The sequence below is a fragment of the Lycium barbarum genome, chromosome 4 (genome assembly GCF_019175385.1).
Source record: "Lycium barbarum isolate Lr01 chromosome 4, ASM1917538v2, whole genome shotgun sequence".
NCBI classification, from domain to species: domain Eukaryota; kingdom Viridiplantae; phylum Streptophyta; class Magnoliopsida; order Solanales; family Solanaceae; genus Lycium; species Lycium barbarum.
Window position 1 is genome coordinate 144,472,744 of NC_083340.1, and position 27,491 is coordinate 144,500,234.

The 27,491-nt window shown below is 32.9% G+C and overlaps 4 protein-coding genes across 5 annotated transcripts; 2 read left to right on the forward strand and 2 right to left on the reverse strand.

Moving 5' to 3' along the window:
* The first annotated feature begins 509 nt into the window (after window positions 1-509).
* On the forward strand, window positions 510-2,109 carry LOC132636811 (B3 domain-containing protein At1g05920-like). Its single transcript, XM_060353838.1, has one exon. The coding sequence runs from the start codon at window positions 760-762 to the stop codon at window positions 1,753-1,755; it is 996 nt and encodes a 331-aa protein (XP_060209821.1). The 5' UTR covers window positions 510-759; the 3' UTR covers window positions 1,756-2,109.
* A 1,517-nt stretch (window positions 2,110-3,626) lies between these two features.
* Window positions 3,627-8,723, reverse strand: LOC132636812 (probable lactoylglutathione lyase, chloroplastic). Of its 2 annotated transcripts, none has more exons than XM_060353840.1 (9): window positions 8,459-8,723; window positions 7,303-7,507; window positions 6,892-7,016; window positions 6,685-6,749; window positions 5,972-6,184; window positions 5,799-5,846; window positions 4,777-4,884; window positions 4,137-4,277; window positions 3,627-4,029 (listed from the first exon to the last, which is right to left on the reverse strand). In XM_060353840.1, the coding sequence occupies exons 1-9, from the start codon at window positions 8,589-8,591 to the stop codon at window positions 3,988-3,990; spliced, it is 1,080 nt and encodes a 359-aa protein (XP_060209823.1). In that variant the 5' UTR covers window positions 8,592-8,723; the 3' UTR covers window positions 3,627-3,987. The 2 variants fall into 2 exon arrangements, with proteins under 2 accessions (XP_060209823.1, XP_060209822.1); XM_060353839.1 differs by having other exon boundaries at window positions 8,453-8,722.
* Window positions 8,724-13,484: 4,761 nt separating this feature from the next.
* On the reverse strand, window positions 13,485-15,227 carry LOC132638779 (E3 ubiquitin-protein ligase ATL42-like). Its single transcript, XM_060355549.1, has one exon. The coding sequence runs from the start codon at window positions 14,967-14,969 to the stop codon at window positions 13,773-13,775; it is 1,197 nt and encodes a 398-aa protein (XP_060211532.1). The 5' UTR covers window positions 14,970-15,227; the 3' UTR covers window positions 13,485-13,772.
* A 6,430-nt stretch (window positions 15,228-21,657) lies between these two features.
* LOC132638780 (sugar transport protein 14-like) lies at window positions 21,658-27,491 on the forward strand. Its single transcript, XM_060355550.1, has 5 exons — window positions 21,658-22,002; window positions 23,237-23,559; window positions 24,468-24,705; window positions 25,723-26,114; window positions 26,883-27,491. Exons 1-5 carry the CDS (start codon window positions 21,864-21,866, stop codon window positions 27,330-27,332), a joined length of 1,542 nt encoding a protein of 513 aa, XP_060211533.1. The 5' UTR covers window positions 21,658-21,863; the 3' UTR covers window positions 27,333-27,491.

Consider the following 27,491-nt stretch of genomic DNA (forward strand, 5'->3'; position numbering starts at 1 on the left):
ATAAGATAGTTATCATTCATAATTAAATCTTAGAAATAGCTATGGCAAGTATATTTTTCTTTAAAAAAAAGTAAACAACAATAACGCATCACAAGACATTAAACACAAAACCATTTAAAACACTACTACCTCCGGTTCAAAATAAGCGTCTAATTTCACCGTGCTTATTTTGTCCTCATACCAGATACTCCCTCCGTCTTAATTTAGATGTTTTAATTATTATTTTTTTGTCTATTTCCGAAAAGAGTATTTCTTTCTATATTTTTAGTAAATTTTAAACCACAAGATTTAAATTACTAACAAATTCAAAAATCTCCCTTTCTTTCTTAAAAATTCGTGCCTAGTCAAATTAAGACACTTAAATTGAGACAAATAAAATAATATTTTAATACAAAATAAATTTATATTTCTGTATTATAATATTCCACAAGTTATCCCCTTTGCCCTTAAAAAACTTATATTGTTCGGCATAAGTTAGATGTTTTTTTTTTTTTTTTTTTAATGCAAAGTTTGATGGTTAAGAGGACAAAAACTAAATAACAGTCCATTTGAAGGTCCACCCGATTTGGGTTTACCTATCCCAGGGCCACTCTCCTAATTCCTCTAAAACTCCCAAATAGAATACAAATAGAATTGCCTCACTAAATGATAGCTTCTTTTCCAAGTAACACAACTCTACCATTAATATAGTCAATATCAACGAACGAACCAAACAAAATATTCAAGTTGCAGCGAATTTCATAGGTTGTTCAAATCACGATGAAACTAAAAAGAGAAGACATCAATGCGGCTTTACTTCTTTCTTGGTTGAAATACACACCCGTTAGTGAACGAGATATCAAGAATATTAAACACCCTGCCCAAATTCTTGAAGAAAAATGTCCCAATTTTCTTGAAAACAAATGCAGCAAAAATCATCTCAAAATCACAAAAAACCAAGCCCCAAAAAAGATTCGATTTTTACCCAAAAAATCGTCTGGCTCTAGTGTTAATGGAACATTAGAAGCTTCTAGAAGCAAAGATTGCAATGAAGTTCCAAAAAGGGTGCGTATTTTACCCTCAAGTTTGATGAATTTACCAAAAAAGGTACGAATTTTACCAAATAGCTCATCTGGGTCCAGTGTAAATGGAAATCTAGAAGGTTCTAGAAATCTCGATTCAGTTCCAAAAAGTGTGAAAATTTCACCCTCAACTTCGACAAATTTACCAAAAAACCCAGAAACTTTAGAAGCTTCTAGAAATCCCCTTCCAAAAAGGGTACGTATTGCACCCTCAACATATTTACCAAAAAACCCAGGGTTACCAAAATTACCTCCAATGGAGAATTTACAAACCCTAATTGGAAAATGCAGCAACCCGTTTGTGAAGCAATTAACAAAATCTGATGTGGATGAACATCAAGGAAGGCTTTTATTGAATAATGATGATGTGAAAAGACAATTACTGCCCTTGTTAAATGATGATTATGAAGATCTTGCTGAGGGTATTGAAGTAAAAGTGTTTGATCCAATGGGTAATTTTTATAATATGAGATTTAAGACTTGGGGGAATTATAAAAGTTATGTGCTTGTTGGAAGTTGGAGAAAGTTTATTAAGGATCATAAGTTGGAGGAAAATGATTGTGTTACTATTTGGATGTTTAGAAATAAAGAGAGTGATGAGCTTTGTTTTGCTTTAAATTGGAGAAAAGAAGATGAAGATGAAGAAAAAGAAGAAGGGGAAATTCAAGAAGATAAATCTTTTTATCTTTCTTGAAGTAAATATATCAGTAGTATATAGTATTAGTTTGATTATTAGTGATTAAGTGATTGGAGTCCTTTAATTAGTAGTATTAAGTGTTTGAAGGTAGTCTTGCAGCAACGATAAAGTTATATCGGTGTTGTTTATGGGTTGCAGGTTCGAGCCGTGAGATTGATATTTGTGTCAAGGTAGATTGTCTACGTTACACGTTTTTAGAATTTGGGTCCTATGTAGACATGAAATGCTTTGTGCACCGAGCTATCCCATGGGAAGTTCAATTTTGTTTTGGTCCTTTTCTAACGGAAAGGACTAATGAATTTTTCCCATCAGAAATCGGAAGTAAATATAAAATATGCATAGATTATTGAAGTTCTTAGTTTTATATTTTACATAATCTGTGAATGATTTATGACTTTGTGGATATTGTTACCATCGGTTACTGTTTGGACGTTTAGAAATAATCAAAATGATGAGCTTTGTTTTGCTTTAACTGGAGAAAAGAAGAAGTGGAGGAGAAAATTCAGCAAGAAGATTAAATCTTTTTGTCTTCTTGGAGTTAATTAAATATATTAGAATATAGTATTAGTTTGATTAGTGATTTTAAGTCATTAGAGTCCTTTAATTTTGACTATTTAGTACAGTAGTATTTAGTGCTTGAAGGGGAGCGAGTAATGATAAAAGTACTCTCGGTATGATCATTAGGTTACGAGTTTGAAGGAAAGTTACTAACAGAAAAGGAGAGATGAATTTTTCCCAGTACAAAATGGAAGTAAATATACATATGCCCGGATATTAATATTTATGGAAGTTCTTAGTTTTATATTTTGCATAATACAGACAAAGACTATAGATTATGTCACTGTTTGGAGGTGATATTCAGGAAATATAGTGTAATTAGAACTCTAGTCTAGTTAACGAAAACCCAAATTTAAAGGAATTATTCTACGTCCAAAGTCCTATACAAGGTAAAGTTTTAACCATTTCCCTTAACTTTTTAATATAAAATATTTAATGGAAGACTTGCCTTTGAGACAAATATCTTTACGGTCTTACTATAATCAATTTGAACAACCGGTAAAGCATTAGATCGCTAGGTAATTAGTTATAAGTGAAAAGTGGAAAGAAATACTAATTTTTAGGGATACAATTAATTTTATAATCAAATAATAATTTGAGGAAAATAGTAAATGACTATTTTGTCTACTGTAGAATCTTTTAATAACGGCAATAGTTCAATTAACATTTTTAAGGTCCTTCGTGCTTTTAATATAATACAGATAGATTACTCCGGATCTTATGAAAAGGTCTCCTGTTTTTTCTTGGCTCCTAGCAAAACTCCAACCCAAGGCTAATTTGAAACCTTAATAAAAGATTGTGGTAAAATTAAACCTTCCTTCTTGAATATTTTGAACATAATAGATGCTGAAGCTCCCTTAACGACGACAAGGGTAAAACCTTGTTGACGAGAGTATGAGTGAGTCAAGTGTTATGGAGGATAAAATTGAATAATTTCAAATTACATCTGAATAACTTTGAACATTTTCGCTTTATCTCTTAATCATGTTTTGCTGGGAAGAAAGGATTTATGTACACGTACAGTGTGACAATTTCAGTAATGTAAAATTGAACTTTTATACTCATTTTGTCAAGGCAACTGCACACGATTACTTTTAATTACCCTTGCACTGTTTCTGCATAAAACTTCAAAAACTTTTTTATTTTCTTTTCTATTTCACAAATGGACATGCTAGATCATATATCTATAAACGGATAGATAGATCGACCGGTGAATTCACCCCTGGGGTCTTTCTACATTACTTTTTGAACTAAAACTAACCTTGACCTGTAATTGTTCATGGCTTTCCTCCAATCTCGAACTCTAGTACTTACATGCTCAGCACAATATTCTTATTAGACCAAAAAATTTGACAGGACTATTAAACTCCTACTTTGCTGAGTTTTTTGAACTACTAATTCCCTACTTCACTGAGTTTTCCAGTATGAAAAGGTAGCATAAATAAGTTCAAGAAACTTATTACAAAAAGCACGCAGATGTACGAGATTTCATGCTTCTATTCTTTTAATGGTGGTGAAGCTGACAATTTCTGTAATACAATCCACAAATGCACAATTTAACGCTCTTTTTCGTGATAGTAGACTCATCATTTTGGCGAGGAAGTAATTTGATGAAGCATCAATGTCCTCACGACGTTCCGTGTTATGCCTAGTATTTCCTCAAAAAATAGCTTACTCCAATTCCTTGAGAAAATCTATATTGTCAACGAAGACCTGCATGATTCCCAAAGATGTTATAGACTTGCAAATTCAACATAGAGTAAAACTTACAACGAGTGCACTAGGGGAAAAACACGTAGTTTTAATGTTAATAGTATTACCGTCTTCCAACCATCAGGATCGAGGCATGCTGTAATCTTGGTGCTGATACCGGGTAGCGGTCCTGGTTCCCTGGTAATTTTTCCACCACAAAGTCTTATCGCTTCTGCTGTCTTGTATACATCATCCGTGCCTATAGCTATCTGTTGGGATATGTATAAGTTAGTGATGAACTTAGATGCATGGGGCTTACCCTGATGTAGGGGTGGCAAAATTAGCTCATAGAAACATTGACCCGCCCATTTATTAGCTCAGCTCATTTCAGCCCAACCCATTTCAGCCCACAAAAGTAAAGTTGGGCTAACATACGGCCCAAATTGACCCATGAGAAACCTTGTCAAAATATTTCCAAAAATATTTTTTTTAATATGTTATATATAGCCATAATAAATAGAATAAAATCATTCTATTAGGTACTTCGAACATTATAAAAGAACAAAGAAATCAAAAGTTGGTAAGAATTAGGCGGGTTGGGCTATGACCCGCTTTTTGTCCCAACCCATTTAAACTCCAGTAACTTCTGGGGCAGTCCCATTTTGACCCGCCCAAATCCAGCCCAACCCGCCCATTTGACACCCCTAATGCCACCAATGTAACATATGACAGGTAAAGCAAACGGCTATGCAGTTGATGGAGTGCTACCTGTGCGTAAGCATTTCCCTTGTCATATTCAGTGACACCATAATTATATGTCAACTCCATCACAGCGTTCGAGTCTTCTGGACCATATCCCAGCATTGCTATTGTATACTACAAATTTGTAACAGCTTTAGTAAAGACTATTTTGTATTAATTATGCACAATGAAATTACCATCCGTTGTCTTCTATATGCATGTCTATTTAGTTTGACAAAAGTCACTTTGAATCAAGCCATAAATTTGAAATCTCATACAATTCAGTGCGGCTAGTTAAGAAGCAGCACTATTAAGCAATTAGTATATCTTTCAGGAACAAAAGAGCAGATGCATTTAGTAACAGTTATATCCTGAAGGTTATTCCTGTTAATGGCATCTCTCCTTTCCACAAACACTAGTTAACAATTATTATTTCATCTATGCTAACCTATTGGAAGTTGCAAATTGATTCACCAACAAGTAGGACGACAGAAACGGCTGCCGCCATCACAGAGTGCTTTGGAATCATAAATCAGATATAAAGAGAAGGCAGCAAATTCAGTTCTGGACACAAACAAAATCTGCTCCTCCATCCCAGAAGCTTGACAGATTCAACGTACACCGGTCAAATCAATCAATTTTTTTTTTTTCAAATAAGGGGTCAAATTGATCAATCTTCAGCCTCATTTTCGGACATTAATTCATGTTTTCTCAGTAGATTAAAGTTACATGTTCAGAACCTTAGTATAGAATCCATTTTATATGACGAAGTTTAAATTTTTAAGTGAATTATTATATATTATATATGCACTTGATAGGAAAGCGCCAAAAAGTATGAAATTGCATCAGAGTTAACCTATCTCCACTGTCTCCACTGTTTTTCTGTTTCGGTATAAGATAGTCAACCTATCGCCACCATGCTGGCACTTACTTTACGAGCATTTTACTAATATTCCAAGCAATAGGTATTTAAGCTGCCTACACTTGGTTAAACCTCCTTGATGATTTCATTAGTTGTGTTGACTGTTTATGAAAAGCTGTCACATTACCTTGTATTCCGGGTTGTCACGTGTGCGAAGAAGCTTCATACCATAAGCCTGAAGATGAAACAGTGTACAGTAAAAATTTGTGGCTAACACCTGATCCTTGCAGTTCAGCTAATAACACATGACTAGCAGTAAGTACAATGGCAACAGTGCTTATGAAGTCACAGTAATCTTACGTCCTCATAAAATTTTATGGCACGCTCAAGATCTCCAACTCGAAGCATTACTTGGCATAGGGGCTCAGGTGTGGGACCCCTCTCCAAAAGTTCAAACTTGTAACCATCAGGATCTTCAATAAATGCGATTACAGTCTTTCCTCCTTTAACAGCACCTGGTTCCCTCGTTACTTTCCCTCCCTTTGCCTTTACGAGTTCAACAGTCTTTGAAACCTAATGCACAACCCACAAGCTGGTAAGTGCTCAAGTAATATGCACATGCAATTTGTCAAAGATGTAAAAAATGAAGAGAAAATTGACATAAAAACCCGTGCACCAGAATAATAACCGGCAAATGTATATTAATGTATAATATACATAAAATATACATTTTTGATACATAATAGTGCATACTTTTTGTATATTTGGCTAGCAAATGTAACTATTTCACGCCGACCAGCCAAAAGTGTAACTTGTTAAAAAATGAATACTGACAAACAAGGTTATGCAAGTAATACACCTGAATTGCAGAGGACACATACAAAATGCAGTAGCAGTTAAGCAAAGAGAGGGCCTTACAGATATGCAAGATCACATGTTCCTTGTTCCACATAAAATTCCTTTTTTTATGCTAAAGATCATCTTTAATACAGCACTAAGAATGTGCTGAAAATTCTGTACTGTTCTATGTAAATTCATTTCACGCTTATTTAACACTTCATAAAGAACCTTACATCCTCTACAGCAATTCCGAAATGGCCAAACGCAGATCCGATATCATACTTGTCAACTCCATAATCTGGCAGTGCCATAAAACTAAAACATCAGATTAATGAAAAAGCGGAGATTGTAAAAGAGATATTTGAAGTAGTCTTAACCATTTGAGTTGTGTCTAGAAAGAAAAGAAATGGCATAGTGATATGGATAAGGAAGTAACTTACTATATGTGAGTTCAATCACGAAATGAGAGTCCTCTGGTCCATATCCTAGAAAAGCATTTGTGTATCTTTCTTCTGGGATGTCACGCTTTCTCAATAATTTCATCCCTAGGCACTCTGTATAGAATCTGCACACAATTATGAGAGGTTAAAAGAGAGTAAGAGAGAAGATGATTAGGGGTGCTAAATGGGGAGGTTGGGTTAGGGGTGCTAAATGGGGAGGTTGGGTTAGATTTGGGCAGGTCAAAATGGACTGGGTGGTTTGGGTTATGACCCGCATTTTAGCCCATGCACCCACCCATTTATGAACTCAGCCCATTTTGACCCAAATCCAGCCCAACCTGCCCATTTGACACCCCTAATGACAATTAAACAGAATTAGACAAGCAAATTGGAGTGTCAAGAAATTTATACTTTATCGTCCTGTCAAGGTCTCCAACACGGTAAACAACATGGAGCATTCTTCTCTTGTCCTGCTTGACCCATTCTAGGACATTTTCTTGGGTAGCAGCAGTGCTTGCATGTGCCATATTTCCTGCAGCACTAACCGACAAACTGCCTCCGTTTTCTCTTAACAGCTTAGAAGCTTTAAGGCCAAAAGATTGCAACTGCGGAACCGCTGCATAACCAACAATATTACCAAGAAAGCAACTCTCTTACTAACGGATGAACACCTAAAGGGGCCGTTTGGTTGCTAGTTAGAGTTATTCAGGTATTACTAATAGTAATATAGGGAGTAGTTATGCAGGGTCTAACTATGCAGCGTTTCAGTTATTCTTGTATTAGTTATTCCATCTTCTATCCTGCGAAAAATAATACATAGATTCCCTCAATAACTTATACATGTATTAGTTATGCGGGATTGTAAACCAATAACCAAACACCGTACTCGGAGTGCTGATTTTTATACATAGCAATTAAAATGCTACCAAACAAGGTACTAATGATGCTGGTTTTAAATACATGAATAATTCACAACCTAACCAGCAACCAAATGGCCCCTTAGGTAGAGTCTGAAGGTCAATAGACATACGCTAAGTTGCGCGGACTCAAAACGGAGATAACTACTTTAGGTCAATGAAACAACTTCAACTACTCAATACGAGCATGCCACTTTCCGACGACAGTCATCAATGGTGTTTGTCAATAAAAATTTCTTGGAGTAAAATTGGCCCCTCTAACAAAGGTTTTTTTTTTTCTTACTATCATTTACACAGACAATTCAATCACAACTCAGTAGGCACATCATCAGTATACCAGAATCTCATTTCCATGTTCCACAAATTTATAAAAAAAAACATATGTATGTGTCATCAAATGAATAAAATTCTATTTCAGTAGCATTACAACATCTTCTTTAACCTCCAATTCAACCACCATACAACAATACTACTAAAAATAAAATACAACATGGGTACATAAAAAGGGGGAAAAAAAGCCTGACCAACAAACAGGAATTAAATATTGAGCAGTGACAAAAAACAAATATATTAAGTGGATATTGCAAAAAAAGTAAAAGGGGCTTATACTGAAAGCTCAAAATGAAAAAAGATAGAATTTTTACCAGTACCAAGATTACAATAAGTGAATTTCCTTGTAGAATTGTTAGATAAAAGAGAAACACAGAATCTTGAAGAGCCAGAAAACTTGAAGGATGTAAGTGAAGGCCTAATTGAAGAGGCCATAGGTAAAATTCTAACCATTTTTTTTTTGTTTATGTAAAGCTGCTTTTTGCAGCTCTATATATGGATTTTGATTGTTTATGAGACAATTGAAGATTTGGATTTTGTGTTGGGGAAGTGAAGTGTGGATGCTAAAAGAAGGAATAAAACATAAACAAACAGTTTTGTTTTTGATGATGACTAAGGTTGTGCGATTGTGATGGAGAATCACGAGACTGTTCTAATTCTTTTTGGGCTTATGGTATGAGAAATGGATGGACCATAATGGCCCAAATACCAAAATTATAACCATTTAGTTGGGCATATATGGAGATTTGCATCTACTAGTAAAAACTATTTTGTGCTGGTCTTTAATTTTTTGGCCTTCAAACGAGCTGATCTTTAAATTTTGCCATCAAAATCAAACTTATACCTATAGGGACATAAGTTACGTATCATAATATTCACAAGTTATGCCAGTGACCTTAAAGAACTTATGGCCCTATAGACATAAGTTTCTATTTTAAAGGACAAAATTAAAGACAAGCCCATTTGAAGGGAAAAAAAATTAAAGACCAGTCCATTTGAAGGGAAAATCGTGCAATTACTTGGTAAAAATAGTAAACCGGCTAGTAGACAGTCAAAGGCAGTAAGTTGTATTTCACGTTATCATTTTGTCATCTTCATACTCAACTCATCTACCATTAACAACTACATCAGTTGATGAGCTAAGGCAGCTCAAAAACACTCTTAACATATTGTGATATTATTTGCCAAGAAATTGCAGAGTCTGTCCGTCAAATGGGTGGTCTCAAATAGACTGGTCTTTAATTTTTATCCTTCAAAATCGAATTTATGCTTAGGAAGGCATAAGTTCTTTAAGAGCATGAGACATAACTTGTGGGATATTATGTATAAAGTTATGTCCCGCGAAAAAGTTATTTGTTATAAGGGGGAAAATTAAAGACCGGCACAAAATAAAGATAAAAGTGCAAATGACCCGAACGATGACCATTTAGTTGGGCCTTAGCTTTACGCAAATGTCCCTTTTCTAACCCTGATTTAGATTTTAGCCTCTTTTTTTTTAAAATAATTGCAAATAGAGATATTACGAAATTACTTTTTCAGACAATGCTAGACTCGAGTATGGTTTTTCCTCATATATTTTTCAACCTTATAGATAAAATATTAGATTGTCGCCTAACATATACAATAACTTATAAAAATTTAAACCGTGGTCTAATATTTCTCATAAAATTTTCAGTCTGTTCAAAAACGATTTTCGAATATGTCATCTTCATGCTCGTCTCACCAATTATTGGCAATGATACAAGTTGATACGCTAAGTTAGCTAAAAGGTGCTCTTTACATGATATGATATTATCCACTTGGATCAAACTCGCATGATTTTGCACAAAAGATTACATATATTCATACCTTTAAGATATCACTACATCTTATACATAACCTGAGATAATCGGTCTTATGTGGAGTATCATGTTTGCCTGTAGGTTGTCTCACTCTCTCATATAAACCAACACATGAAAAAACACCATACTGATGACAATTACCTAGCTTCACTTTCACAAGACATCTTAGATGAATTCCAATTTAGAATTAGTGGGTTCAGCGTGTCATATTTATGCATTTTTATTTTTCCTTTTAGGTATATGTTTGCATAATTAATTGAAGAAAAAGTAATAGATTCAGTTGGAACCCTAGAAATCTGACATCATGATATATAAATTACTATACAACAACAACATACTCAGTGTTATCCCACAAATGCTCACCTCTTAGGATTTAGGACTTAATTAACATGGCCAAAAGAAAAACAATGAATATAAGCACAACTCTTACACTTGTAATGTTACTATGAACATGTAAAACAACCCTAGTAAGTTGTCACCTTCTTTTGACTATCTGGATTTGTAATCTCGAGTGATTATCACTTTTCCTTTTCCTTTTAATTACATGTTTTCTTTAGAGTTGAAAATAAAGATTGAGAGGTCAACAATAGAGGCCTCAGGTTCAAGCCTGGAAAGGGAATTGTCTTTGGTAAGAAACAATTTTCCTCTAAAATAGGATTATCCGGGGTGAATCCGAATTACTCGGGTCCCAAGTAGATACTGGATACCGATATGAAAAAAAATTGAGAGGAGGTAAGCATTTGAACTTAGTTCTCAATCTTTAAAGCTGGGGTAAGCATCATATTATTAGTTCCCCCTTGAAGAAGGAAAGAGTAATTAAATGAACCTGCTGATCAAGAATTTTTTAAAAGGCTAGAGATTGTGTTTGGGATTACTGGAAAATCCAACCAAGATGATATCACCGTGTGGATAAGTATAAATAACAATAACAATGCATACAAGTGAATATCTTCATCAAATGGACACAATTGAAGCAGCCAAAAAGCATATAGGTATAGTAATTCATGAACATGGATCCACACCAAAAAATATAGATAGATCCATAAATCCATGGATAAATGATACTCTTATAAATTATATAAATTTACGTACTGGCAAATTGTAATATTCCATTATGTACAGAAACATGAATGGTGTGTTTACAACAAATGATAAGCGTGAACTAATATGACATCAGTTGTAAAATCTTTATCTAGTATCAAATATAATTGTCTTTTTGTAGTTACGTGAATCGAAGTTCTATTCATTCATCAGTTGCGACTTTTAACCAAATACGTTATGTAAATAATAAAAAAATCGAGGAGGAACTTTTTTCCTTTAACTAAATGTTTTAGGTGTTGAGTGAGTCAGTGAATCTGTTAAGGAGGACATAAAAAATGAACAAGGTCTTTGATAAACTTGAATTAATTTATGAAAAGGCCCTTTGGTAAACTTGAACTCAGTGATTACACTCACTAGATTATAATCCCTATAAATATTCTCGGTATGAAACTATTTTTTTGTTTGTTTGTTTAGTTTATGAGGATAAATATTAATGGAGATAAATCATACTACTGAAGTCGGCAAGATCAAAGTTTTTTTTTACCACTCCTTATTTGGTACACGTATTGAGGTCCTGCATGCGTAGAACGTATTAAAAAGAAAAATACTTCCTATAAAAAAAATAAAAAATTATATCCATAATTCAAACAGAAGACTTCTAATTAAGCATGAAAAATATCCATCCCACTACTATTCCTCTGGTTACATATTGCAAAGTTAGTAATAGCCTGTTTGGCCAAACTTATTTTTTTCCAAAAATATTTTTTTTTTCAAAAAGTGTTTATTTTAAAAAAAAAAGTACAGTTCACTCTAATGTCTAAATCAGCTTTGGGATGATTTTAATATAATATCGCAATGATCAACGTTAAGATACTAATTTCCATAAAAAAAAATTGTTCAAATGTAATGGCATAATATAATATTAGGGAAATTGCAGTATGAGGCCTAGATCTTTTATCCAAGTCTTAATTATTTATATTGTTTTTAGCCTCATCCAACCTTCAAAAATATTATTTATGTTTCTCATGCAGCTCTTGCTGAAACTCCTTTTTTCAATCTACAAGGTGCTACTTTTAATCTACGACTCTAAGGGCATGTTGTTATGGAGGAAAACATTTATTTCTAAGAAAATAAGTTTTTATTTAAATCAGAAAAATAACTTTTGTGGTGGGAATCCATAAACGACATTCCATGTTGGTTGTCTCAGCTTCCTCACCCACATTCCCACCTCCAACTGCTATAGTGTTTGCTTAAATTGCACAGTATATAAAGGCTTTTACATAATATTTTTTGCTTACTTATCGAACATTAAAAAATAGTATTTATTTTTTAAAACAATAATTTTTGTCCCTTTATACCAAAACTACTTATCTTTAATTTTGCTTTCGCTAACTAAATTCGTATAGATTAAAATCCTGTGTTTTCTAGACAATTTCTTTTTATGGGATCTTTAAATTTATATCGTGTTATGTACGCACAACATCATGACATTGTACCTACGAGCTAGCCTATATAAAAATAGCTACTAGGAAAACACAAAACAAAAAATGGTAGTACTACTTAGTACAATGTAGTGGCATTATTTAAACTTATTGGAATAATAAATAAGAATAAGTCGGCTTAAACTGAAATATGAGTACAAACAACAACAATATTTCACAATTAAAAGCAACTCCCCTTACTTGCATGGGGCCTGGGGAATCATAAAATCCCCTAATGAAGAGACACACAAAAATTGCCAAATCCAAAAATTGGTTTTTAAAAAAAAAATTTGGTATTTTTAAAATCACAATATTCCTTGTGACAGCCAGAAAACTACAGAAATATCAAAAAAAGATATGTGTCACTGAAATGGACAAGGTATGACACTTCAAAAATTGTGTATTTTAATGAGTTGTTGGACTGAAAACTCTCACAATTATTAAAAAAGCAGCATAGCTTTATTAAAATAATTAAAAATATAACAGAAATTAAGGAACTTGTTCTTTTATTTTCATTTAGAAACTTAAAAAATTAAAAAAAGGGGGGCGTCTTCTGGAAAAGTCATTAAAAACTTTTGCTTTTTTCCCGGCTATAACTGAATTCGAACTGGTATTTAGAAACATTTTTAAAAAGAAAATAAAAGAAGCATAGTTGAAAGAAATGTTTTATGAAGGGGCTGAAGATTTAATGAAAGAAATGTTTTAATGCTAAACTTTTCTTTATCAGAGTTTGATCTAGTTCAAGAGATCCTTAGAGGCTTAGACCTTAGTATTATCTCACTTTGTTAGTATTTACAGGATTTTACCAATATGCACTAACCATGTAAAGAAACTTTAATGTAATTTAATCAGTTATAGTAAATTATTTACCTATTTCATATTATTTCATCAGGCTCGTTATGAATAATTTACGTCAACTTCACGTGATTGTAAACAGAGATTGCGCTAAAAAATAATCCTAGGAAACAAAATGTCAGTGGAAAAAAAAAAGGATTTTTACACTGCACAACTTATAATAAAAATAACTGTAATATGTACAATATACCCTTACCATACACTCGTGGCTACAAGCTATTACAGTAGACGGGTTAAAAAAAAAAAAAGTTGGCTGGCTAAAGATATTAAGATCCAAAAAAACAGAAAAAGAGGAAAGAGATCAAAGTGTTTACTTCTTTTTGAAAATCATACATCTGGATGATTTTTTCTCACCTATCTTAATGTAACTCAAATTCTTTGACTTACTAATTAAGCAAATATGCCGATGAAAAAGACTATACATTGAATGATTGTCTTGTGTATTCTGGCTGTGCTGCATACCTTTTTTCTCTATTTGCAAACCATTGAACTGTTCTTCTTGCAATTGGTAGCCAAAGATTCCTCCTTTTTTCATCCTTCACATTATTTGGTACAACACACGAACTCTCTCTATTACAACTCCTAGTATTAAAATCATCAAATCTTGGACAAATCAAAATCTCAGACATGGTTCTCTTCTCATTTTGCCTCAATACTTTTGATGTACTTTCTAAATTGGTTCTTGATTCCAAGTATGAGAATCTGTTGCTCGTCGTATCATTAATCATTTCACTATTCAAGAACATAAAATCCGATGAACTAACGTTGCTCCATCGATGTTTTAAAACAACATCAGACACAATAATCTTATGATTGAACTTGTGTAGAATTCCGTTTTGTTGTTCCTCTGGTTGATCAAAAACGTCGTTTTCTTGAATTAGTATTTCGTCTTCTCTAACACCCTTTTCAGATTTCTTGAAACTTATGCTGCCAATACTGAATCTTGATGATCTGTTACAACCATTTTCTTCTCTTTGTACATAAAGTTCCAAATTGGAATCCTCTCTTAGCTCAGATTGATTCCTCAAGAACCGAAAACTATTTGAATATGTCAACAATGAATTGTCCTCAGCACTGATTTTGTGTCTACAAAGAGGACAACTCGAATGTTTTTCGAGCCATTGGTCAATACAATTGATGTGAAATGCGTGTTTGCACTTTGGGAGCAATCGAAGGACTTCAACATCTTCGAAGCTTGACAAACAAACAGCACATTCGAGGCCTTTTTTCGAGCCTTTAAGCAATGAGAACCTGAAAAAGGGGAGTGATTCGATGACAGTTTTATCGATACCTGAGGAAATTCTTCCAATTGGAAGGGTTGTTAGTCCATTTTGATGAATTTGCATCGCGTTGTGAAGGGGAGGAGGTGATCTACGACAGAATTTAGCGTAAAGGAGTAGAAGAAATGTTAAGGAAAACATGATGGAGAGGACACCAATAACAACAGCAATACTTGGCCTGAAATTGTTGGATTCATCTTGTGAAGATGGAAAATCTTGAAATGGAGAGCCATTGACCTTAACAATATTTAAGAGTAGAAATTGAAGGATTGCTATGACTAGCATACTTGGATGAACCGCAAGATGGCTACTGCTTCTGTCTGAATTCGACATCACGTATGTAACCAAAATGATTTATGAAAAGAGAGTAAAGTTTTGAAAATTGCAAAGAGTTGAAGACTTATCAAAAGGACATGAATAATTGTCCTCCTTGTTTTGTTTGTATAAGGCTCTTTAAGATTGTGGAGGTTAGTTTCATGACATGAGTTTGTTTGGAATCTTTTTTATATGGGGTCCCCTCAAAGAGTATTCTTCTGGTTTGTCTTTTCTTGTATGTCCCAATCTCAAGAAATTACTTTTAAGGAAATGGTGTGAGGTGGGAACGGGCGGATCCAAAATTTTAACTTGATGAGTTTGATCTTTAAAGTTCTTAGCATCCGACTGATTGTACCTTTTGACTTATGGGTTTAGAACTAATATTTATTGAATTATTTCTAGGTTTTCGAAATCTTTACTCCGCATTGAAAATATTGGATTCGGAATCGAAGCACTTGGTCCGCCCCTAGGTGGGGAAGCAAGCTTTTTGTTATGATTAAACATATATGTACCGACAAATAGCCTGCTGCAACACATAAGCTGCTCTATTTTTCAGCTTACTAATCTCATTTTTCAAGATTGTTACGCGATAGTTATCTTATAAGTGAAATAATATTGTGAAGAAGTCTTCTTACAAGTCTTCTATATTATTTAGTGTATAGAAATTAACCTCAATAATGAATGTATGTACAGGCTTGAATTTGAACACATATTTTTCTGACTTGGGCTGGAATTACAACATCTAGCAAATGGTTCGATATGTGACTTCATTTTTCAAGCATACTTAAAAAGTGGGAAGTGAAATTCCATTTGATAAGTATCATATACTAGTTAAGATACCAAGAGGTGTCAATGTTTTAATGGATGACAATGAAAAGTCAAATCTAGGTGCATGAGACACTACCAAAAAGTTGGTAATTTGCGGAGGTTGAAAGTTGCAATTCGTGAGGGTTTTAATCTCCGCTATTTTCTAAAGGAAGCTAAAACCTCCACGAATTGCAACTTTCAACCTTCGCAAATACCTTTTTTTTTAGTAGTGAGAGAGCAACTTAAAACAAACCAAAAAAAAAAAAAAAAAAAAACTTTCAAAGTCAAGAAGTAGGAAGCATTTCACCCTCTTCGCATAAACTTGATTTTTTTTAACACACTTGCATGAAACTTTGCAAATGTAGCTGTCGTTTTTGTATTATATTAATTCAAGAGTCAGCTGGTATTACTAAAACTTAATTGTTTATATGCCTTTTGTCAACTAACTCTGAATTTTAGAAGAATGTGATTGCTATTCTAGGCCTATTCATCATTTTTTTTTTTTTAGGATCAAACAATTAAAAACACCAAGTTCAATTAGAAATATTGAAACTTGTTGGAAAAGATTATGATTTACAAATGCAGTTTAGTTAATATGCAAATCCAAGTACTCATGATGCCTTGCATTTAGATCCTCATTTTGTTTATCCTTTAGATTTTTTATCTTTTAATTAAGAAGGCAGGTGGCTATTTTGTTGATTTTGGAGCATAAAAAGGAATTTGGAAGAGCGGATATATAGGGTGTAAGGATTCACAAGTTGACTGTTTTAGTTATATATATATATAATCCAATTATTTAAACAGGTTCATAGCATTTTTGATTCCTTATCGAAATGATTCTGATTTTAGTCCTTGTGATATTTTACTAAGCATATTTAATCTTTAATTTCTTGAAATGTGCACTTTTGATCCCTTTGCTTACGAATATTCACAAGTTCAGAATTATTAATCACGCCATTTAGTTATTCATGTGTTATATTAAACTTGTCTTGTTGTTACTCTATATTTTGAGCGTAATATACTTTTTAAAATAGTCGAAATATACCATATTTCCTACATAAAGGCTCCAAAAACACACATTTTAATTAAAGATTAAATTTGTTAGAATCATATATTACAGGAGCCAAATTAAAATCTCCTAAGACACATTTATGTGTAGAGGGAGAAGAGTAGTTTCCTCAAAACTTATTTACCCCCAATATTTACATCGATATGGTGTAACACCATCCCTAATTAGTAGATTCTGACAATTTGGGCTTGGGTATGAAGCTAAGGTGATTTGGGCCTATTCACTGCCTGTGAACTTCATTTTTTTGCGCGGATTGCCCTTCTTTTGGGGTAGTCTTTAAATTTTGCCCCTCATATTTGTGGTCTTTAAATTATGCCCCTCATATTGCTGGTCTTTAATTTTTGCCCTTCGCATTGCAACTTTGAGCGTTCACGCAGAAATCATGATGTTCTGAGTTCGAACCCCCGCTCAAGCATAAATTAAAAAAAAAAATTGCAAGGCAAGGTTTGGGTCGCGTATATGCCGGACCCAGCATATACTTGTTAAGGAATTACCAAATTTATGCCGGACCTGGCATACTCATGCCTTATGGGCAGACTTGGCATAAGTATGCCGGGTCCGGCATAACTTTGATAATTCCTTAACAAGTTTATGCCGGTGGGGGCATACTTTTAATGGGCAAACTTTTATGCCCGACCCGACATAAACTTGTGAAGGAATTACTAAAGTTATGCCGGACCCAGCATACTTATGCCAAGTCTGCCCACTTATGCCGGGTCCGGTATAAGTTTGGTAATTCCTTAACAAGTTTATGTCGGTGGGAGCATACTTTTAATGGGCAAACTTTTATGCTGGACCCGACATAAACTTGTGAAGGAATTATCAAAGTTATGCCGGACCCGACGTACTTATGCCAAGTCTGCCCATAAGGCATAAGTATGCCGAGTCCGGCATAACTTTGGTAATTCCTTCACAAGTGTATGCTGGTGGGGGCATAGCGAAATTTAAACTCTGCCTTGCGATTTTTTTTTAAAATTTTGACTGTTTGGAGGTTCGAACCTAGAACCCATGGGGTTTAGCCGAAGGGCAAAATTTAAAGGCCACCCCAAAAGAAGGGCAATTCTGCGAATTGCCCTGTGAACTTAGACCTTTTTTTTGCGCGAATTGTCCTTCATTTGGGGTGGTCTTAATTTTTGCACTTCAATTTGGTGGTCTTTAAGTTTTGGCCCTCAAATTGTTGGTCTTTAACTTTTGTCTCTGCCTTAAGGTAGAATTTTACAAATCTGTCCATGCAAATTATGTCCTTAAGGCAGAATTTGGGCCTTAAGGCAGAATTTCTATGAACAAAATTTGCAAAACTGTCTTAAGGCAGAATTTGCATGGGTAGAGCAGAATTCTGCCTTGCATGAGTAGAATTCTGCCTTAAGGCAGAGGGTAAAAATTAAAGACCACCAATTTGAGGGCCAAAAATTAAAAACCACTCCAGCGAAGCACAATCCTGCAAATTGCCCAACTTAGACCACAACCATAAGACATTGGGCTTCTATGAAGGGAGAAATTGGCAAATAATCACTTTCTAGACCGCTAATTAAGTTTTAGCTATGATCTTAAAATTATTCAATATTTAACTACTCTTTAATGCAAAAATGTCTGGACAAAAGAATCCTTACCTAAAAACACGGAAAAACTCCACTATAATGTGTTAAAGTTGGAAGCTTTTACAAGCTTTTAAAATTGCTATTGATCTCTTTAACTAAAAAGAAAAAAAGAAAAAAAAGACACTGATTAGAAGTTTAATGAAATGTACATATTCAAATGTACACAATGAAATTTACACTCATTACAAATCACTTACAAGCAACATGTCCTATTGGCTATATTTATTGGTCGGCAGAAAATTGCTTGGGATAAAGGGAATTAACGAATATATTTTTTTCCATAACTATATAAAGGAAAAAACGAGTCTCATTAAAAGATAAATTTTGAAAATGTAGAGAGCCCAGCGGATAAGATTGTAATATATATTAACCTAATTGATCCAGAGAGATAATATAATCCTTCTTTTAAGCCACTAATCAGTCATTAACTTATCTTTGCTAGTATAGGATAAACATCCAATAAATATTATGTTGAATTTGTAAGTCTCTAATGAATCAGCATTCTTATCTTTCTTCTATCCAAGATGTTTAGTGGTTTGAAATTAATGTTACTTCTCTAAATCTAACTACCGTAATCTTTAAAACTGTAAAAATTAATTATTTGTCTCCAATATTTATACCAAATCAATGAATTGGGTACACACAAGGCTATGCCTTAATTATGGTTAACTGAGGTGTATTTTTAGTTTATTTCTTAATTGCTAATGCTAAATTATTTTAGATGTGATGTAAACACGTGTAAATTTTTACTCTTTCAAACTGTAGTTTTTCATTATCCACTTTATCTTTCACACATGTATATATTCCTCTCCTTATATATATTTGCTCAGCTACCTTTTTTAGAACTTTATTGGTAGGTTTATCACACATTACATCATGGGCAATTGTAACATTTTTTATCATCTTAACAAAAACAGGAATTAGCTACTATTCATTACTAATTTATTGTTAAATAGCCCATAGCGTTCATATTTTTTTTTCTTTGCTGATCCATTATTAGAATACGAGTAGCAACAAACTTTTGATATTATAGCGATAAAAATTGTCCGTCGCTAATTCCACGCTCATTAAAAAGAATGTTATTGTAGCATTCCTTTTTCAATCTCAGAGGCTGCTCTTTCTATGTTGAGTAATGCAAGATGAAATCTGAGATCCTTTAAACTACTAATGTAAAAAATATTTGTATAATTAGATCGCATAAAAGTTTAGAAATCTACACTTTTTTATTAAAGAAAAAAAAAAGTCTATTACGTACATTGAGGGCAAAGGCGAATTTGAATTTAAATTTGATAGTTTCAACCTTAAAATTTCTAGCAGCTCATTGTATTATTAAAATTGTAAGTAATAAATTAAATTGGATGGAGAGAGCACTATATAATCCATAATTAAAAGTATTGTCATGACATCTATACCAAGAATTAAATGTTGTCACCTAATGAGACATATGGAGTAGTAAATACTCCCTTAGCTCCCAACTATTTAACAAATAACAAGTTGTTTTGGCTGAATTTGTAGAAAGCAAAAAGCATTTATTACGTATTTGAGATCCTTTAAATTACTAATGTAAAAAATATTTGTATAATTAGATCGCATAAAAGTTTAGAAATCTATACTTTTTTATCAAAAAAAAAAGTCTATTACGTACATTAAGGGCAAAGGCGAATCTGAATTTAAATTTGTTAGGTTCAACCTTTAAATTTCTAGCAATTCATTGTATTTTAAAATTGTAAGTACTAAATTAAATAGGACGGAGAGAGTGATATATAATCCATAAATAAAAGTAGTGTTGTGATGCCAATACCAAGAATTAAATGTTGTCATCCAATGAGACATATGGCGTAGTAAATACTCCCTTAGCTCCCACCTATTAACAAATAACAAGTTGTTTTGGCTGAGTTTGTTTCAAAATTCCACAGTATAGGAAATGAATTATATTTTTCCTTTCAAATTCTTTCATTCCTGCTCCAGTTAATGGAGTGTTTAAGTGAAATTTTAAATAGAAATTAAATATAATTTAGACAAATACTTTTATAATCAAAACTATAAAATTCTTTTTATAAAACCTAAATAAACCTTAAAAGAACAAATAATATGAATGGGAGGTACTAACATTTTTTTGCCAAGATCCAAAACATAAAGAAAGAGTGAAACGAAGAAGGCAAATAAAAAAGGAACTTTATTATTTATTAGCAATGGTAAGTAAAGAAGAACACACACACACACAAAAAAAAAAAAGACTGAAAAAGGTGAATTGTCACATACCATATTACGTAAAATCTTTATGATGGGAACTAGATGATACTGAATGAAAATAATAATTGACCTGCTATTAAAGGTAAATTACATTGATATTACAAAATAAAAATAAAAATTACACTTATTTATTTTTACACTATCAGTAAAATTTCACCTAAGCTTGCAATTAACCAATTAATGTTTGCGAAGAAATTTACCTGCAATTTCTTTACAAGGAACTTAATAGTATACATATTTTCTTACACTATTTGTTCAGAGAACCCAAACTCTAACTCAAATCCTTATCATTACTATTGTATCTCTTTTTCTGATTTTTCTAAATCTACCAGATTCTCATTTAATGATAATTAGATTCCTAACTAACTTTAAATTGAATAACGACGTTTCTACGATAAAACTTCCAATTGATTCACTAAATATTTTTAAGTTTTGATGCATTATAAATGCTGTCAATGGGACTAACCTGAGTTAATTTAATATAAAGCTACTTTTTATAAGTTTAACTTTGGCACTGATAGTCTGATAGTGTCAAATAGTTTTTACCTTATCAAATTATTTAGAAGATAATTATAAACAACTAGCCCATCCATATAAAATGGAATTAGTAACATAAAAAACAAGCAGGTGTACATTATCTGCTAAAACATGTTAAACTATATTGATAATAAAAAAGATCAAATTATCAACATATTTTGCTTTAGTTAAATTCATTTCTTTTATTGAAGAATTAACATAAATAACCGCTCATGAACTGCTTATACTAAAAATATCCGGCAAATGTAAAATATATGTATAATTCATGTATAATTGTATATAATCAATATATAATTTGCGTTTATAGGCTAGGAAAGATAAAATGTGAATAGCCCAGCCGAAAAAAGAGTGAAACAGAAAACCTTTTTTATCTCCTTTTTCTGTTTTTCAAAATCTGCCAGATTTTCCATTTAATCCAAATAAGACTCCTAACACACTTAAAATTGACTACTGTATAAATTAGGTAGCTTTTCCACTTCTGGATGAGTATTATCCTTGGCTGATTTTGTGGGAATAACCTTAAAAGATGTATAAATAACAATTGTGCCTCCTAATCTAATCCTCTTCTACATCCCATTTCTAGCATTTTTACTTTTTCCATTGAGAAAAAAAAGAAGTTGTAAATTGTAATTAGGAGAATTAACAACAATGGCTGGTGGTGGATTTGATGATAAAAGAGGAGCAAGAGCTCATCTTTATGAGTATAAAATTACTAGCTATTTTGTTTGTTCTTGTATTGTTGCTGCCATTGGAGGTTCTCTTTTTGGTTATGATCTTGGTGTCTCCGGTAAGTACATTATCTAATTTGTTATTAATACCACTATAATCTTTATCTTTTACACATTAGATGTATTCATTCTTGTACTCGGAGTCAGAATTTTTATTAAGAGTTTCAAAATATAAAAAAATAAACATACAAAAAGGTTAAAAGAGTTTTAAAACATAAACAAAAGAAGAAATTAAAGAGGTTGTGTAATTTTTCGATAAAAAATGTTACTTAATTGACTCCTCTTGAACAAGGCTGACTCTGCCGGTCATTAGTGTTGTCAACGTCAGTTTTTCCATTTTCTTTTTTTTTCTTTGTTTTTTGATTTTTTTCTCCCCTCTTCTTTTGGCCCCATTCTTATATTCTTGTGGTTCTCAAATTTAAAGAGAATCACTAGTTTTGCAATAAATCTTACTGCCTTTTTTTTTCTTTTTTTTTTTCTTTTGTCTAAATTTTACTCCCTTAGGTTGAGGCAGGGATTGAACTCTAAAGGCTAAAAAACTAAAACTTTTTTCTTAATTCTTTTAATCTTTCGGTAATACATGCACCATTTCATTTTAGTCCAAAACCTGACTGAAAATTAGAACCCCTTAAAAGGAAAAATAAATCAATTTCTAGTATGAGTATCAATATCAGGGAAGATTCAGATACTCCAAGTTTGGTATGGCAGATATTTTCCAAAATATAACTCATTTTCTGGCAATCAAATATAAAATCGTTAAAAGGGGAAAAACGACTTTCTTTACTTATATTGTTGTCCTTTTACCCCATCCGAAATAGTTTCTAATTTACACAGTGTTGAATAGTTAGAAAAGTTTTTTTTTTTTCGAAAAATATTTTGTCATTCTACTTAAATTCCTAGCTAGGTTGATGCCTTTGCTGTGTCTTAAACTCAAACTCCTAAATTCATAACTAGCCGGAAATGCAATCTTGAGCTCGCTCATGCAGATGTTCTCGCGGATCTTGACTTTACAAATTGTCTTTATGTGGTCACTCTTTCTTTCCCTTTTCTGGTCAAAAGATCTTTTTTGACCCGCTATACCCAGTAGCGGAGCCACATATACGGAATGATAGTCAGTTGAACACTCTTCGTCAAAAGATTATATTGTGTATATAGAAAATTATATAACATATATAGGTCAAGAGATATACTTTTATACATACATATTATATCTTGAATACCCTTAGCAAATTCATGATTTCGTCACTGGCTATACCAATCACACCATAAACTTAAATTTGTTTTTTTCTTCAGGTGGGGTAACTTCAATGGATGATTTCTTGAAGATTTTTTTTCCCAATGTGTACAAAAGGAAGCAAGAACATCTCCAAGAAACAGATTATTGCAAATATGACAATCAAATCCTCACATTGTTCACATCTTCTTTGTATTTTGCTGCACTAATTTCCACATTTGGTGCATCACATGTTACTAGGAATAAAGGCCGTAAAGCTAGCATTCTATGTGGTGCTGTTAGTTTCTTTTTGGGAGCAGTCCTTAATGCTGCTGCTAAAAACATTGCTATGCTCATTATTGGTCGATGTCTTCTTGGATTTGGCATTGGATTTAGCAACCAGGTAAGTCGGACGTACTGATATTTCGTTAACAGCGTGCAAGATTTAATATATCTGTATAAAAGAATATTTGATTTATACATAAAATATATACTTTTCTGGCGAAAAGTGTTCCAACTCACTATCCTTCGGTCACTATAGCTCTGCCAATGCAAGTGCACACACCCTGTTGTTATTAGAGGTTGCGAATAGGAGTGTCGTGTGAATTTGAATGGGTCGAAACATGTCAAATTAATAAATTAGTCGTGACTCAACCCATCCAAACTTATCCAAGTTTCCTATGGAAATCGTGCCCACCAGTTGCTTTTTGGCCCTGTGACTGAAAAATAACCACTGTCATAAAGTTTCAAATTTCACAAATGATACTCATTATAATATCCTTGTATTTCAGTTTATGAAATTTGAAACTACATGACAGTGGCTATTTTCTCATTTACATGGGCTAAAAAGTGACTATCTATGTATTAAATGAGTATTAGATTAAGTTCTTCCAAATTACATACTATTTTCAATCTTCAAATTTGATATTGTATGTCGGGTTTGGGTTGCATTTTTGACCCGTAAGATTACACTATTTGACGTGGATTGACCCAATATGATGAGTCATTTCGAGAAAAATTCATAAATACTCACTTTTCAGCTCCTATAATTGAAAATAGCCATTGTCATGGAGTTTCAAATTCCACAGATGAAACCCTATAACAATGCCCTGGAATTCTACATGCGGAATTTGAAATTTCACTACAATAACTATTTTTCAATTACTGGGGCAGAAAAGTGGCTAGCCGCGCTATTACTACTTCAAATTGTTGGGTCAATTCAACAAACGGGTCATAACCCAACTTGTTTAAACTTAGGCGAGTTAGCAAAAAATGAGTTGATTTTATGTTGTTTGTTTCCCAAAATTACAGGCAGTCCCATTATATCTTTCAGAAATGGCACCTGCAAAAGTAAGAGGAGCAGTGAACCAATTGTTTCAACTCTCAACTTGCCTAGGAGTATTAATAGCCAATTTTGTCAACTATGCAACTGCTAAAATCCATCCATGGGGATGGAGATTATCTCTTGGCATAGCAACAGTTCCTGCAGTATTTATGTTTGTTGGTGGACTTTTTCTCCCTGAGACACCAAACAGTCTCGTAGAACAAGGTACCATTATAATCATTATTGTTACCGTTTAAGTTATATACACTGACGATATAAAAAAATCTTTATGGAGTTTGATCACTTAAAGAATAATAACTTTTAGTTAATGTGACTAATATATTACCTAAAATTGTAAGTGACCTTTTATAATATGTTAAGTTACACTGATGGCAGTTATACTGTTTGGTTGGTGCATATACCTTAAAAATATAAAGAGCCTTTTTATTTCACAAGTCCAAGTTATTATTAGGAATTTGCAAAGATAGCCTTTTTTTAGGCCACTATTTAAATTTTGTGTTCTCTGAGCTTTAGTGAGCTAAATGTGTCTGCAAAAAAAGACAAAATTATTTAATTTATCTTTAAAGGAAATTTATCGCACTGAAGCAACAGGGATAGAATTTAAAGAGCAACCTTAAAAAAGGTCATACTAATCTAGTCATAATGATACTTATGATTATATATCATTTTATAAATATCATATGAATTTAAGTCTTTTGCACACACCATCGGATTAAGTTCACTTATGCTACAACTAGTTAAGTCGACTTGATGGCATAAAAAACACTCTCAGTATATATAACTTAATCCATATCATACATAGTGGTCAGTGGACATGTACTTTCTTGGATGGATAACTATCATTTCTAAATTCTAATATGGGACTCTTGAAAGGTAAAAGCTGACCTGATATTTACACAAACAATGAATGCAAGATTGTGTGTCTTTCATTAATTCATACACATATTTTATCACTTAATCATGGTTAAGTACAATACTTTCACTTTAATTTCTATCTACTAAGCAGGAGCGGAGCTACCTTTGTCAAGGGGAGTCAATTGACATCCTTTTGTACAAAAATTACACAGTGTAGATAGGTCAATTTTTCTATAAATACTATATGTTGAATCCTCTTGATTTCTTCATGTGTTTACTTCTTTATATTTTAAATTCTCTTAGTGAAAATTCTGGCTTCGCCCGCTACTCGTTGCTATTGAAGTTTCCTTATTATTTTCACAACAGGCAAATTAGAGAAAGCAAGGGAAGTCTTGGAAAAAATTAGAGGTACTAAAAAAGTGGATGCAGAGTTTGCTGATCTAATTGATGCAAGCAATGCAGCCAGAGGCATAAAAGATCCATTCAGAAACTTACTCGAACGAAAAAATCGCCCGCAGTTGGTGATTGGAGCAATTGCAATTCCAGCATTTCAACAACTAACTGGCATGAACTCTATTCTATTTTATGCACCTGTTATTTTCCAGAGTTTAGGATTTGGTTCTGGTGCAGCTTTGTATTCATCTGCTATCACTGGTGGTGCACTTGTTGTGGCTTCACTTATCTCAATGGCCTTTGTTGATAAGTTTGGTAGAAGAGCTTTTTTCTTGGAAGCTGGTGGTGAGATGATATGTGTCATGGTAATTTCTCGTTTAACTTTTGTGCACTGATGGCTTGATTTCTTATAGTACTATGAGGTCATTTTAACGATAACTGCATATAGACGTTCATAAAAAGTGAGATTGGGTAACCTGAAAAATTAATGTTGTCAATATATATAAGTTCAGGATTTGCAAATATTTGTTTGGCTATCAATATTTGTAATATTGATCTTTAGTATTCGAAGTACTGGTGTTTTATCGAAAAACTTATTCGAAAAGTATTTCAAGTGAAATAATAGTATTGGTTAACAAATCTTCAAGTGAATTCAGCATCCAAATATTCTTTTTCAACTTTAGCTTCAGTACTCTTTCTTAGCGTTCTTTTCTCATCCTGAAGTCAATCTCCCATTTTCTAGTGAACTTTAGTATTTGAAGTACTAGTGAATTACATCAAAAAACTTGTTTAAAAAGTATTTCAAGTGAAATAATGATTTTACCTCACATAATTAAACTTTATTTGCCCCAAGTGAAATTCGAGTCCTAACAAAACAAAATCCATATATTCATTTTCAACTTCAATACTCTTTTTCAACTTTCAACCAAATGTTCTCCAAACGTCTACAAATCATAATGTCGGCCTCTTTTATCTTAACCAAGGTGCTTTCCTCGACGTTCTTTTCTCATCCTGAAGTCGATCTCCCCTTCTCTAAAGTCTCAGCCCAATCAGCATTACTATAAATTTCAACTCTCCCTTTTATGATTCAAAATTTTCATTATACTATACTTACTATAAGTTTTGTTCCACAGGTAGCACTTGCCATCACTCTAGCATTGAAATTTGGACAAGGTGTAGTGCTCCCAAAAGGAATTGGCATATTTCTTGTAATCATAATATGCATATTTGTTTTAGCATATGGAAGATCATGGGGTCCACTAGGTTGGCTAGTTCCAAGTGAAATTTTCCCACTAGAAACAAGATCAGCAGGACAAAGTATAGTTGTTTGTGTCAACATGATCTTCACAGCCATCATTGCACAATGCTTCTTGGTTTCATTATGTCACCTCAAATATGGCATATTTTTAGTATTTGGTGGTTTGATTATCATTATGAGTTGCTTCATATTGTTGCTCTTGCCTGAGACAAAGCAAGTTCCAATTGAGGAAATTTATTTGCTATGGGAAAAACATTGGTTTTGGAAAAGGTATTGCTCACCACAAGAGAATGGACTTGAATTGAAGAAAGAAGAGAAAGTCTAAGAGTTGATTTGATGGATTCTTAGGAATGAAAACAATTAGCATTTTGATTTTATTTGTTGCATCTTTTTTACATGAAAAAAAAAAGAACTTTGGAAGTAGATTACATGTATGCACTTTGGATGCCTTTTTAATCAATAATTTCTTCTTCTTTTTTCCCAA